Source organism: Rhinatrema bivittatum, chromosome 2, assembly GCF_901001135.1.
Source record: "Rhinatrema bivittatum chromosome 2, aRhiBiv1.1, whole genome shotgun sequence".
Taxonomy (NCBI): Eukaryota; Metazoa; Chordata; class Amphibia; order Gymnophiona; family Rhinatrematidae; genus Rhinatrema; species Rhinatrema bivittatum.
Window position 1 is genome coordinate 680,075,390 of NC_042616.1, and position 13,833 is coordinate 680,089,222.

General features: G+C 46.8%; 1 protein-coding gene across 7 annotated transcripts in view; it reads left to right on the top strand.

Annotated features, from left to right (window-relative positions):
- Positions 1 to 10,495, top strand: part of IL7 (interleukin 7) — a 92,538-nt gene extending 82,043 nt beyond the window's left edge. For 6 of the 7 annotated variants that reach the window (XM_029591523.1, XM_029591521.1, XM_029591517.1 and 3 more), the window contains one exon: positions 9,672 to 10,495. In XM_029591523.1, coding sequence (XP_029447383.1) covers positions 9,672 to 9,830 — 159 coding nt within the window. In that variant the 3' untranslated portion in view covers positions 9,831 to 10,495. Of the gene's footprint in view, positions 1 to 9,103; positions 9,316 to 9,671 lie in introns of all 7 variants that reach the window. The other variant, XR_003854852.1, reaches the window with a different exon arrangement.
- Positions 10,496 to 13,833: the final 3,338 nt, after the last annotated feature.

The following is a 13,833-nucleotide window of genomic DNA, read 5'->3' on the forward strand; positions in this document are numbered from 1 at the left end:
ACAAGTCACATTACAAGTTATGTACAAATGGCATGATTAATGGCTGAATGTTTTGAGGAGTCCTTGGGTTGTGTCCTTGGATTGTGTCATTAAATTGTGTCTTGGAAAGCTTGCTTGAATAACCAAGTCTTAAATGGCAAAACGGACAAATGCAAATTCTGTAGCCCAGAACGGAAATGGTTATGCATCTTGACTATGGGTATAATGTGCTCACGTTAAGTTTGTATACTGAAAGACAAGGTAAAGTAGCATGACTTATCCACTGAAAACTGTGGAAACACTATACCATCACTGTACTAGAAAAACACCTGGGTTGGCATCTTGACAGAATTGCAGTGAATGAAGTTGTCATCATGCAGGACACTGAGGTAATCTGTACGGGCTGACATTTATTTATGACCCTAACAGCAGTGTTGTGGCTGCATTGGGCTTCCAAGACAACTTTGGTTAACCTGCATGGAGTGACCATGCTTAAAACTTAAATGAGGGTGCGGAGGCTGGATGTTTTGGACATTGGTTTACTAGTTTTGGTGGCTGTGTGGATTATTAGAAAACATGCTAATAAATACATGGAAGGAGACCGGAGTGGTGGATTTAGTGTTGGTTTTGTAAGAATCGTATTCCCAGTGGAGATGGTGGAGGCTGGAACTTTAACAGATTCTGGACATAAATGGGACATATATATGGAGAGTGGTGATGAGAAAAGGGTTGAGGCATCAGATAAACACAAGATTGGTTGGGGAATAGTTGGTTTTGGGTTGCATATGGAAATGTATATGTTTATCTGCTACAAGTGGAAGAATCCCAACTGGATAGACTGGATGGGACAGTTTGGTCTTTTTCTGCTGTCATTTTCTTATGGGATAAATAATCAAAACTGGGTACGTGTGCCCTTTAGCTTTGATATTGCCCAGCGAACAGTTACCAGTAGAGATTTGCATCAACTTTCACCCTAATATGTCTGGCAGTTTTAGGGCAATCGGAACCTGTGCACATTAAGGTGAAGTACAAAAATTGGGAGATGTGCGCACAAGTCAGGTTCGTGCATGCCCACTGAATTTTAAAAGCCACCTAGATGCACTCTCACTTCCACTGCACATACATCTCATCAGTTTCAAAAAGGGGTGGGGCATGGGCATTTTGAGGCGTGGCCAAGAGATATGCACGTAAATACTTACGTGCTCCGGCGCGTACCCAGGGCCCCCTCTGTTTATGGAGCAGATGAACTTAAAAAATAAAACAAATTAGTGGTTTCTGCCCAGTTCAAAGGATCTGGGATAACTGGAGGAAGTACAGGCTATCATACTAGGGAGTTTGGAGGACCTAGCGCTTAACTGGGAGAATTGATGGACAAACTTGTGAAACTGACAATGGTGTGGATATGCGCCTGTTATAAAATACCCTGACTTACGCAGTAGAAATGGGATTTACATGGCTAGCTGTGTGCCCACTTACCTTTGTGTGTGTTTGTGTGTGTGTGTGTGTCCTGGCTATTTCATAACTGTTTCCAGGTTTTTGCCTGTTTGAAAGTTACCGTCCTAGTTTAATTCTTTGCTCTTTTCTCACTCCTGGGGCCACCTCTGCAGTCTGTAAGTAAAGTATGCCCATTCTTGAACAACTCACTTATGGTACTTTTACCCTTAGTCAAGTTTGGCAGCTTTCAAAGCCCCAATTTCCTGGGGTAAAATGCTTTATATTGCCCATTGAAATGATTCTGAAATGTATCCTCTTACTATAATACAAAGGAAAATATATTATACATGTTTATATTTAGTACAAAGGATTTTTTGATGCAATATTTGTCTAAAATCTTTCAAAAGCTATTACTCCTTTGGAGACACTAAGCACACAGTAGATGGTGTAGTTTGATAATGATTTCCGTGGCTGGCTGATACAACTGTTGACATTGTCTCCTTCCTCATGGTGCTGATATTTTATATAGTGACCTTCATCACTGCTTGTCAGTACTTCTAACTCTAAAACCATAAATTGGTAACTCTTAGTGTAGTCATTTCCGATCCTTTCTGCACTGCCCATGGTGATACACACTATTCCAGTTTATAGCACATTTATTTATGGTGCTGACTTGGAAGAGGTCAAGATTCAGCACTAAAAAGTAGTCATTCACAACCTTCAGTGTTTTCTACTCTGCAAATCCTTATTCCTAGATTAATTGTTCTCTGGTTCAGCCTTCATGGCCCCCCAGTAGATCTGTTTTTCAGGATATCCACAAGGAATATTCAGGTGATGTGTTTGTATTTAGTTGCTTTAAGAACAGGGTTCATTTATGTATTTTGTTAACTCTGAAAACAAGCTGAGTGGCAGTCGTGAGGACCAGATTTGAGAACCACTGTGCTAGCTGCCAGGCACCGCACACCAGGCAGCTTTCCTGCTAAAGTTCATCTGTTGCCTCTGTTGAGCTAATAAACTGTAAATCCCTGTTCATTTTCATTTCTGGTCACCCCGTCTGATCATTGTTTGCAAGAGGTTCATGCATTTTTTATTTCACATGACCATTTTGTTTCCCTGTGCTCAAAACTGCTGTGGCAGATTCAATTACAGTTTCCCATCTGCCCGGTCTCTATAATTTCTTGCAGTGACTAGGTTAAGTTATTGTGAAGGGATATAAATTTAGAGTAAAGAAATTACTGAGTATTTGCTAATGAAGGCTAGTGATACCAGTCCCTATTCCAACTGAGCTGGCAACTCAAAAGATCTGTGGGAAACTGATGGGATTAAAACAAAATTCTTTCCTCAAATCTATTTTAAAAACATAGAAACATAACCCTTGGATGATGTAGCACATTGATTCCCAAAGTGTTTTTTTTCCATTTAGGGCATCTATAACATCTAACTACATTCCTCAAGCATTTTTTTTTTAATTGTTCCCTGTCCCGTCTGACATTCTGCAACAGTGAATGTCGTCTCCGAGATTGCTCAATCAGTTTCTGAAATCTTACTAACCCTGTGCGTTGTATCTTTACTTACTATTTTCTGGAATCATGATACGTGATCTGTACCTGTCTGCAGATCACCTTGAAGATCTTCACCAATAAGGTGAGGATCTTCAAGATTGCCCTGCTGGCACCATTAAAGGTCTCTTCCTGATTCTTTCAGTTTAACTTATTCTCCCAGGACAAGCAGGATGGTAGTCCTCACAGATGGGTGACATCATCAGATGGAGCCCGTCACAAAATACTTTTGTCAAAGTATCTAGAAACTTTGACTGGCACACTGAGCATGTCCAGCATGCCATGAACCCCGTAGCTATAAGGAGTCCCCCTACAGTCTCCTTTTTTCCACGGTGCTGTTGCCTCGCAGTTAATGAAGCTCTTCTTTAATTTTTCACTCACAGAAGACTTTTGACATTTTTCTTTGATTTTTTTTTCCCCACCTCGGGGTCCCCCATCGCGAATCGATTCCTCTGGCATTCGGTAGGTAACTCTTCACGTTGTTGCTGTCTGTTCCCGAGTATCTACCTCCTGGTGACTGCCGGCCACCAATTACACCATTCCCTTTTTTCAATGGTGACCGGTTTTAGGAAGTGCCCTGAGTGTCCGCGGACTATGTCCATCATGGACCCAAACGACATCTGCGTTCTGTATCTCAGGCCTTCCCACAATGTCTGTCAGTGTCCCAGCTGTGCTCAGATGACCCCCAAAGCCGGCGCGGCTGCCTGGACAAGACGGAGGCACTAGTTTGGAAACAAACAATCAGCTCCATCGACTCCAGTACTGGGTAGGTTGGTCTGACTCGGGACCTTCGCCTTCGGTACCCTGCCACGAAGATCAAGGGGCAGGAGATCACTCCTCACCAGCATCGGACATTTGAAGGCTTCTGGATCATCTTCCTCAGTGCCGAAGGACAGGGCCAAGCACCATGGGAAACATAGACACTGGCCCCAATGGTTGTCACCGTCCGGTGCCAGCACTAACACCAGAGCGGCTTCGACATCTGCCTCAGCCGAACCCCCTCTGAAGAGGCCCTGAGGGGAGGAGGCACCGTCCTCCTCCAAACCTGGGAGCCCAGGGAGTTCCCACCGATATCAGTGTCGGGCACTGAGCCTCTGCAGACCCCTGTGGATGCTCTGGTGCTGCCCAGCCTGCCTCCTACTCCGGGGTCAGTCTTGCTCACACCCCCATTCAGAGAGGAGTTGGACCGTGTGGTTCAACAGGCAGTGCTAAATGCTCTTCAGGGTCTCCAGCAGCCATCGACGGCCCTCATACCGGCATCAGAACCGGCACCATCCATGTTGGCACCTTTGCTGGAAAAGATGGATGTACTGCTCGGTGCCTTACCGACGCAGCCTGTACCAGCGGGGCCCCCGGTGCCCTGTCCACCACCAGTGCCTCCCCCCCCCCTTCTCGATCCCAATTCCAGGATCCTCAAAGGAAGAAGATGCAGCTCCACACCCATCTTTCACAGGTGGTGCCGCCTATGATTCGAGAGCAAGGGTTTCAGCTGTGGGGATAAATTCCAGACGCTGGGCCTGGGTGAAAGCCTCCGACCTTCGTCCGGAGGTCCAAGATAACTGGCCGACCTCCCCTGCACAGGAGAGAACCTGTTTGGGGATAAAATACGGGATGCAGTGGCCCAGCTCAAGGCTCACTACGAGACCCTGCGCCAGCTATCTACTACCACCTCCGAGTCACAGGGCGCCATGTAGAGATTCCAGAAAACAACTTTACAGGCAACGGAGATATTATCCTCTGGCCTCACGTGCTCGTACGGCCCTCACAAACAATGGGTATCTCCAGCTCAGTCAGCCCTTCAGCCTAGCCCTGCAGGTGGCTTTTGACTGGCTCAGAGAGAGCAGCAGCCTATCCCCAGTTCCCACACCTTCCAACCGACTGATGGGGGGCCGACTCTGCCTATTCGCAAAAAGCTGGAGCCCCATTACCATGCTACGATGGTTATTATCCATTGTAGCATTGGGTTACCGCCTGAACCTGCTCAATGTTCCCCCAGACTCCCCACCCTCTCTGGTGTGGAGACTCGTGGAACATGCAGTGACCTTCGAGTTAGAACTCTCGGCCCTGCTTCTGTCCAAAGCTGTGGAACCGGTTCCCTGGTCCCAGTGTGGCCAGGGCTTCTGTTCCAGGTATTTTCTCATACCAAAGAGGTGGCCTCTGTCCCATCCTCAACCTCCGGGCATTAAACAAGTTCCCCCGGAGAGAGCGGTTCAAAATGGTATCCTTGGGTATCTTACGCCCACTTCTGCATCAAGGGGACTGGCTCTGCTCTCTTGATCTATAGGACGCCTATGCACACATCGCCATCTTTCTGCCTCATGGGAAATATCTACACTTTGTCGTAGGCCAGTGGCATTTCCAGTACAGGGTTCTTCCCTTCGGGCTTGCCTCCACATCCCAGGTCTTCACAAAGTGCCTGGCAGTGGTGGGAGCACATTTGCGTCAGAAAGGGGTGCATGTGTTCCCATATCTGGACGATTGGCTCATCAGGAGTTCTTTGAGGGAAGGAGCCCTTCAGTCCCTGAACATGATGGTGGGCCTCCTCCAATTGCTGGGGTTCCTTATCAATTTCCTGAAATCCCAGCTGACACCGTCCCAGCGGCTCAGCTTTATTGGGGCAGATCTGGACACCATGGTGGCCAAGGCGTTTCTTCCCAGCGAATGCATAGCCACCCTGGCAGGCTTCGCCAGGTCCATCCACCACCAGCAGACTGCCTCAGCCCACCTGCTCCTAATGTTGCTGGGTCACATGATACATGTCACCCCAATGGCCCGCCTGGCCATGAGGGTTACACAGTGGACTCAGCAGTCTCAGTGGCACCAAGCCTCTCAAACTCTCTGCACGGGTCCGAATAATCGAACCACTTCAGCTGTCCCTCGCCTTGTGGGCGCAGGAATCCAACCTGAACAAAGGACTTCCTTTTCAGCACCCAGCTGCTCAGGTAATCCTGACCACGGATGCCTCCAGCCTAGGCCGGGGGGCCCATGTCAATGGCCTCCGCACGCAAGGGATGTGGTCGAAACCTGAGGCGAGATGCCAGATAAACTTCCTGGAACTCTGAGCAATGCGATATGCACTCTACGCATTCCAGCACTGCCTGTCCAACAGGGTCGTCTTGATCCAGACGGACAAGCAAGTGGCCATGTGATACGTGAACAAACAGGGGAGCACAGGTTCTTATCTCCTCTGCCAGAGGCAGCAGAGATCTAGGCCTGGGCCTTGTCATGTTCCATACTCCTGCGTGCAAATGACTAGCAGGGACGGAGAATGTAGTGGCGGACCGCCTCAGACATTCCACCCCCACGAGTGGTCCCTCAACCCCTTGGTGGTGGACAAGATCTTCCGCCGGTGGGGTCAGCTGGATGTGGATCTCTTCTGCTCCCTGTGCAAGGTGGACCACTTCTGCTCCCTGTGCAAGGAGGGAAAGGGAGCAGCCGTGGATGCCTTTGCCCACTCCTGAAGTGCGGGTCTCCTGTATACAGACCCTCTGATTCCGTTCATAGGCAAGACTCTTCATGAAGTTACAACAGGACAGAGGCTCCATGATTCTCATAGTCCCGCATTGGCTGCGACAGGTCTGGTTTCCAATCCTCCACGACTTGTCGGTCCAGGAGCCCATCTGCCTGGGCGCATCTTGCTCGACCTCATCACACAGGATCAGGGCAGGCTACGCCACCCGAACCTCCAGTCATTGGCCCTCACGGCCTGGATGTTGAAAGGGTAGTGCTGCAGTCTCTCGTCCTTTCGGACAATGTCTCGCAAGTCTTGGTAACTTCACGTAAGCCTTCCACGTGGAAGTCCTACCAAGCGAAGTGGAAGAGGTTTTCGTCCTGGTGTATCGATCAGGGTCTTGACCCTTTCACTTGCCTAACACCTAGGCTTCTGGACTACTTCTAGCACCTCTCAGAGTCTGGGCTACAGACTACCTCAATCCAAGTACATCTGAGTGCTATCAGTGCCTACCACTGATAGCACTCAGATGTATGACACTCAGATGGGCGACACTCTGATCTCTGTGCATCCCTTAGTGGGGTGCTTCATGAGAGGCTTACTTCAACTAAAGCCTCCACTACATCCTCCTGTTGTGGCCTGGGACCTCAACATAGTGCTGATGTGGCTCATGCAGCCTCCGTTTGAGCCCCTGCACTCTTGCGAGTTGAAGCACCTCACCTGGAAGGTCATCTTCCTAGTGGTAGTTACTTCTGCTTGGAGCTGCAGACCCTAGTGATCTATCTGCCTTAAATGAGGTTCTTCCATGACAGGGCAGTGCGTTGAGATTCTCGGGATACTGATGTCCTAGGGAGTCAGAATCTTCTTGGTGGGGAGGGAAGAGTGCCCCGTCCCTGGACTGGATGGTCTGTTGTAGATTGGGAGTTCATGACTTGTGAGGAGGGCAGGGATGGAGAGGAGGCAAAAAGCAGAAGGGTTGGTGCAGATCTATGCAAGTAAAGTACCCACAGACAAAGAGTCCACCCAACTCTTTGTCTCCTTTGACAGAAATAGACTTGGAGTTGCGGTGGGCAAGCAGACCCTCTCCAATTGGTTGGCGGACTGCATCATTTTCTGTTATGAGCAAGCAGACCTTCCACTCAGAGGCCAAGTGAAAGCACTTGTTCCCTCCACTCCTTCGCAGCCCATTACTGTCTGCAATGCATCTTTGGCCAGTCTGTCCACTTGCTGGGCAGACTGGACCTCTTTGGCCTTTATTTGCCATCACTTAGAATGATACAAAAATACTGCCAGTTGTATTGGATATCACCAACATGCTTATAAAAAACTTCCAAGCCTATACATATTATACCCTATAAACTCAAGAAGGAGGCTCTATTTGGCACAATGCAAGTATAAGGTGGTGACTGACTTTCACCTAAATCAGTCCAAGGTGTTGCCCACCTTTTTCCAGAGGCCACACTCTCATCCAGGTGAGCTGGCTCTGCACACCTTGGACTGCAAGCATACTCTTGCCTTTTTATTTAGAGTGCACCGCAGCCCACAGGCAGTCCACCCAACTCTTTGTCTCCTTTGACAGAAATAGACTTGGAGTTGCGGTGGGCAAGCAGATCCTCTCCAATTGGTTGGCGGACTGCATCATTTTCTGTTATGAGCAAGCAGGCCTTCCACTCGGAGGCCAAGTGAAAGCACACTCAATAAGGGCCATGGAAGCGTAAGTAGCACACTTCCGGGCAGTCCCTATTGCTGAAATCTGTAAGGCCGCGATGTGGCGTTCCCTCCACTGTCCCTCCACTGTCTGGAAAGCGTCTTTGGCCAGTCTGTCCTCCGCAACTTATTCCCAGTGTGAGAACCCAACTCTCCCTACCTAGGGCCCAGTATGAGGTTGACTGCTTCCCATTGGCAATGGCATCCCCGTTGTGCCTGTTGCATGTTATTGGATGCCTGTTGGCCCAGTATGTTCCTGGGGCAGTCTGCAGCTTGGTATTCACCCATCTATGAGGACTACCATCCTGCTTGTCCTGTAGGAAAGCAGAGTTGCTTACTTGTAACAGTTCTCCCGGGACAGCAGGATGTTAGACCTCAGGAAACCTGCCCGCCACCTCACGGAGTTGGGTTTGTCTGCGTTTTGTTATTTTATTTTTTCACCCATAGTTTTCTGCTTTAATTCAAGACTGAAGGGGGACCCTGTGTGGCTACAGGGTTGGTGGCATGCTCGGTATGCTAGGCAGTTTCTAGAAACTTTGACAAAAGTATTCTGTGACAGGCTCCATCTGATGATGTCACCCATCTGTGAAGACTAACATCCTGCTGTCCTGGGAGAACACCTGTTACAGGTAAGCAATTCTGCTTTCTTGACACCATCTTGAAGTTGGCACTGGAACAGTGATTTCTGCAGTTTGCTCTGAATTTTCTGGCACAATCTCCCCCTTCCTTCCTTGCTTATTTGTCTAAATTTTTCTTCCTCTGCTCCTATTGTTCTGTCCCATTTCCCCCTCTTCTCTTTTTCACCGTTTCTCTGCCTCTTTCCTCTTCCTCCAGATATGCTGCTTGATGCTACAGTAGATGCTGTCTGCTAGGTCGCTGCTTCTGCTCTAATTAGTGGTGCAGAGTTGCTGCTCTCTGCTTCTGCTCTGATCATTGGCACAAAACTGATGCTTCCTATTTCTTCCTTGATCAGTGGCAAAGAGCCGCCAGTTCCTGCTCGGATTGGTGGCACAGAGTTCTGTTGTGATTGGCAGCACCGAGCTATTGCTTCTGCTGATTGGTGGCATAGAACCACTGCTTCCTGCTCTGAAAAGTAGCAGAGAACCAGCACTCCCTGTTCCTGCCCCAGTTGGAAGTGTAGAGCTGCTGCATCTCCAGCCACAGGTCCCAGCTCCTCAGTAGCAGGTAGGAGGAGTAGTGGGGCAGGGCTGGCATCATTTTGAGTGAAGGAAACCCTACAATAACCCAGGAGTTCCTGGAATCACATTTTGGGAAGCCCTGTTGTAGCTGTAATGCTGCATGTGTGCTCCTGAATTGGGGACACGCGTTTGATTTCCCATGCATGTTCCTGCTCCAGCATGTGTAGCTTCCGGGGGTGGGAGCACTGTGGGTCTCATGAATGGAAGTAATGGCTTTAAAACCTCTTCACTTATGTTTCTTAAAGTCTGTCCCAGAATTGATTGCTCTGTCAGTGTGAAAGTATGAACCAATAGTCTGCATCAACAGACATTTTCAACTGCTTTATTAAATCTTTTTTGCAGGGAGAACGGTGTAATGGGATACACAGAGAAACTTCAAGCAAGAAAAAATGTTCCCAAAGTTTATGTGAACTAAAGAAAGCAATATCTGGCTTAAGATCTTGCTGGAATAAACTTGCAGACATATCAGAAAATATAACTCTGCCAGAAAATACTTGCTAAAGCTTATGCTTGCTGAGAGAAAATATGGTTTGGGAGCATTACAAGAAGGACTATGCACTTTAGATGGGTGTCTGAATGTACAGATCTCTGCTTACTCAAGCCAGTTGTACTACTACCTATTACAAGATATCAGATCCCAGAAACTTGAAGGGCTGGATTGCATGGGTCAAGGAAGTCCCTCTTACCAGAAGCAGTGGACAAGGAAACAAGCACAGCCATAAGAGAAAACTGCAGTGCCAGCACAATGCAACATATAGTAGTTATAATGACTATGTATCAAATGCATTTTACTCATTTTATATAGCTTTGATGTATTACAGATCTTATCAGGTGGCTCATATAACTACTAACTTGGAAATGGTGAAGAAAACATTCTGCTTAACCCATGCCTTCTGCCTGGGTGTGGATGTGGGTAGGTGTGTATATGTATAAAACATAAAGACAAAATGTTTAACAAAGTTATACATTGATTAATATTTTCAAATACACAACCTTTATTTTCAGAGAATAATATATACTGTACTTTTACCAGTTAGATGTGTATATTTAATATCTGACCAAATGAATGTATATGGTAAATATTTTTATAAGTTGTTTGTAACTACTGCATTTTTTTACTTGCATACTTTACAGTGTCAGAAATAAAATTACATTATGCAAAGGCATTTATATAGATCAAAATGTGTTTTGTTTCCAGGTTTTTGCCTATAAAAAACCACAACCATCTCGGGTGCAATTGCCTCCTCTCATCAATTTTACTTACCCCTGGCCTTCCATTCCCCCATCCCAATTTTCTTATTACATTCGTAATGGACAATTCGGCCACACCATTATTCGCAAACAAGATCCTTTATTGGATGGATATGGCCACAGCATAGGTTATTTACACACAACAATTAAATTACTAACATAACTTAATAAACATATTCTCAAATCCCCAGGGGTAACCACGCCTTTGATGCTGAATTTCAACTCACAAATGCTCCATAATGCAATGAGTCACCAGTGAAGACACAGGGCCATCAAAGCCTCCAATTTCATCCTTCATTACTGACTAGTCTGTGGTGCAACAATGCCCTGGTTCATGAAAGAGCAGGAGTCATTAATTAAGCAACACAGTTTTGGGTTGTAAGCAGGCCAAGCCCAGCTATCAAAGCCAAAGACTTGACATGCAACTCGTCTTGCCCTCACCCACCGATGCAACATATAAAAGCAGGAATATTACACTACTTGGTCTTCCCTGCCTGGCCAGCTTTTAAACATGGAACATGCTGCTCATCTCAAGACACAGACCCTGCCCTCATGCCTCAACTGTTTGGCAGTCCTCCATATCCGCCATGCTGCATGAAGACCAGGCAAGCTGTCCCCCCAAATGGCTGAGCTGGGCAGGAAAAACCAATGAAAGAAGAGGCTGGTGAGTGGGCAGGCCTGCCAAGCTTGAAATTTTGCTCATCAGACCACCCCCAGCCTTTGCCCCCCCCCCCCCTCTCCTGGTTTGAAGGTGGAACACCTCCATAGTTGTGGTCTCTTCCCTTATCTGCTGAGGAGTCTGCTCCTTTCTTGGACAGTGCTGCAAAGTTTTCATTCATTCATTATTTATTTAATACTTTTCTATACCTATGTTCATGAGAAGACATATCACATCGGTTTACATCGAACAGGGGTTACATCAGCCAGGGGATTGCCATGAGCAAGAGTAATAAGTAATAACAAGTGAGTAACTGTGGTAAAAAAACAAAAGCGAGATACATGAAGTCAATGGGCTAAAACACAATTACTTAAACCTTAAGCAGGGATGAGAGCAAGGAGAGGGAGTACCGGGCAGGGGTACCTGGAATGGGGTTCCAGAGGTGGGAGACCGGGTGAAAGGGTTGGGGGGGGGGGGTGGGGTGGGGAAGGAGAGAGGGGTAGGCAGGGGGGAAGGATGGGGGGGGGAGGAGAAAAGGAACACAGGGAGGGTATAAGATTAACATGATGCTAAAGACCATTATAACATGATGAATTTAGCAAAGTATAATGTTGAAATACATGGGGAATAGTTGGTCGGATTTATTTGATTTTTTGACAATTGTCAAGGGCACAAACTCTGGACCATAAGTAGACTACAGGGCAGGAAATGGCCATCAATCCTTACAATGCAGAGATGTAAAGCCCAGCATCACAGGCAAATTCTAATTCAGGTTCGACAATCTGTTTATTACTGAAACTCCCCCAGTGTAGAGAACCTAATCAGACTCTGACAAAATGGTCTTATTCTCTAATATATGCACCCAAGTTAATTATGCAGTGCTTTAAATAAAAGCACTGTGACAATGATTAAATGGTAATAAGTTGCTGCCGGCTGTGGAGCATCACAAATTGGTAGGTGTTACACATGCATCACATTCTTCATGCAAATGAGGATTCCACAAGACTTTATTGACGGATTATCATGAGTGCTATTCCCACTGGAACTCCTTTAGCCAGCTCTTTGGCTGTAAAATTGGAGTGTTTTCCAAGCACATTGCTTCCTTTTCTTTCTGCATAGTCAATTTAAGGAAAAGAAAATTTTGGATATGGAGCATGTCAATGATTATAACTGTAATTATAATTTGTTGTAGGAAAAACAGATGGAAATTTTGAAACCCAAATATTCCACCTACAGCTGGATCTCCCCCATTTGTGTCAGGTGTTGTGTTTATAACCGGGATATCAGAAAGTGACTGTCTTACTTACATGTCTGGGCTCCATGCTACAGAAATGCTAGTTGGGAAGATTGTCAGCACTTGGCCTACCTGCTCTGATTCTCTCAGGATTATGAAGCATCAGATCTTGATGATAATGATTATGCCATTATGAGAAACACTGTATTACTTGTCTTCCTTTTTGTTTATGATAACATCAGAGAATGTTTTTTTTCTGTGCAAGTAACTACACAGTTACTTTAAACAAATGTGCATGGCGACATATATGGTACATATGTATATGGCCACGAGCAGATATATGCAAGTATTTTATAACCCGCACCTATAACAGAGAAGGTGGTGGATGTGTGGAACAGCCTCCCAGTGGAAGTGGTAGAGACAAAAGCAATATCTGAATTCAAGAAAGCATGGTAAAAATACAGGGGATCTCTAAGGATTGTGAGAATTATAATGCTATAGTAATTGGACGGATGGGCAGACTGGATGGGCCATACGCTATTAACACTGGCAGCCAGGGTGTGCCCCCATCCCTTCCCCCCCTCCTCCACTCACTCCTTCCCCCATTCCACCCCCTCCAAATTGAAAGTAGAAATTCCCATTCCCAAATAAGACAAACAGACTCAGTAGAAGATAACAAAGGCCACAGCTTTAGTTGAACTAAAACACAAACTTGATACCTATAGTACCTGAGCCGAGAAGCTCCTGTGTGGTGTCACCACACTGCCCACAGTCCACCATCCACTGCACTGGAGCAAGACAGCTCCGGTATAGCTGGCCCCTTCACCGAGTCGAGCAAGAGGGCCCCTACGGGTGACCCCTTCGCAACCATCCTAGACAGGGCATAGTCTGGCATCACATTGCCTCATCACCACGGCTCTGATAACCCACCACCAGCAAGAGGCAGTTATGACTTGCCTCATGCGGCCATGGACACCTGACACCCAAGCATTCTTCCAGTGCTTCCTGCAGTGAGTTGTTAAATAGGTCTTGCCTGATGTTGGACAAATGAACCAAATCATCTCATTACAGCCCCTCTCATTGAATATCAGCCCACTCATGTTGAATTTGACATCCTCCTAAAGCCTGCAGGTATGCACCCACCTGCCAGTTCAATTTTCTGCGCCCCCTGTTCCACAGCTTTGAGTTGCCCCATTTTTTACATGGTATGATATCAGACCATACCAAGCAATTGTGTTTGAATAATGCAGCTAACCCCTTGAAGTCTTCCCTGATTGTCTTAAGCAGCTGCCTAATGGAGACTGCTTAGATCATTCCCACCCAATCATGTGGCTGTGCACATGCCGCTGCACACCATCTCA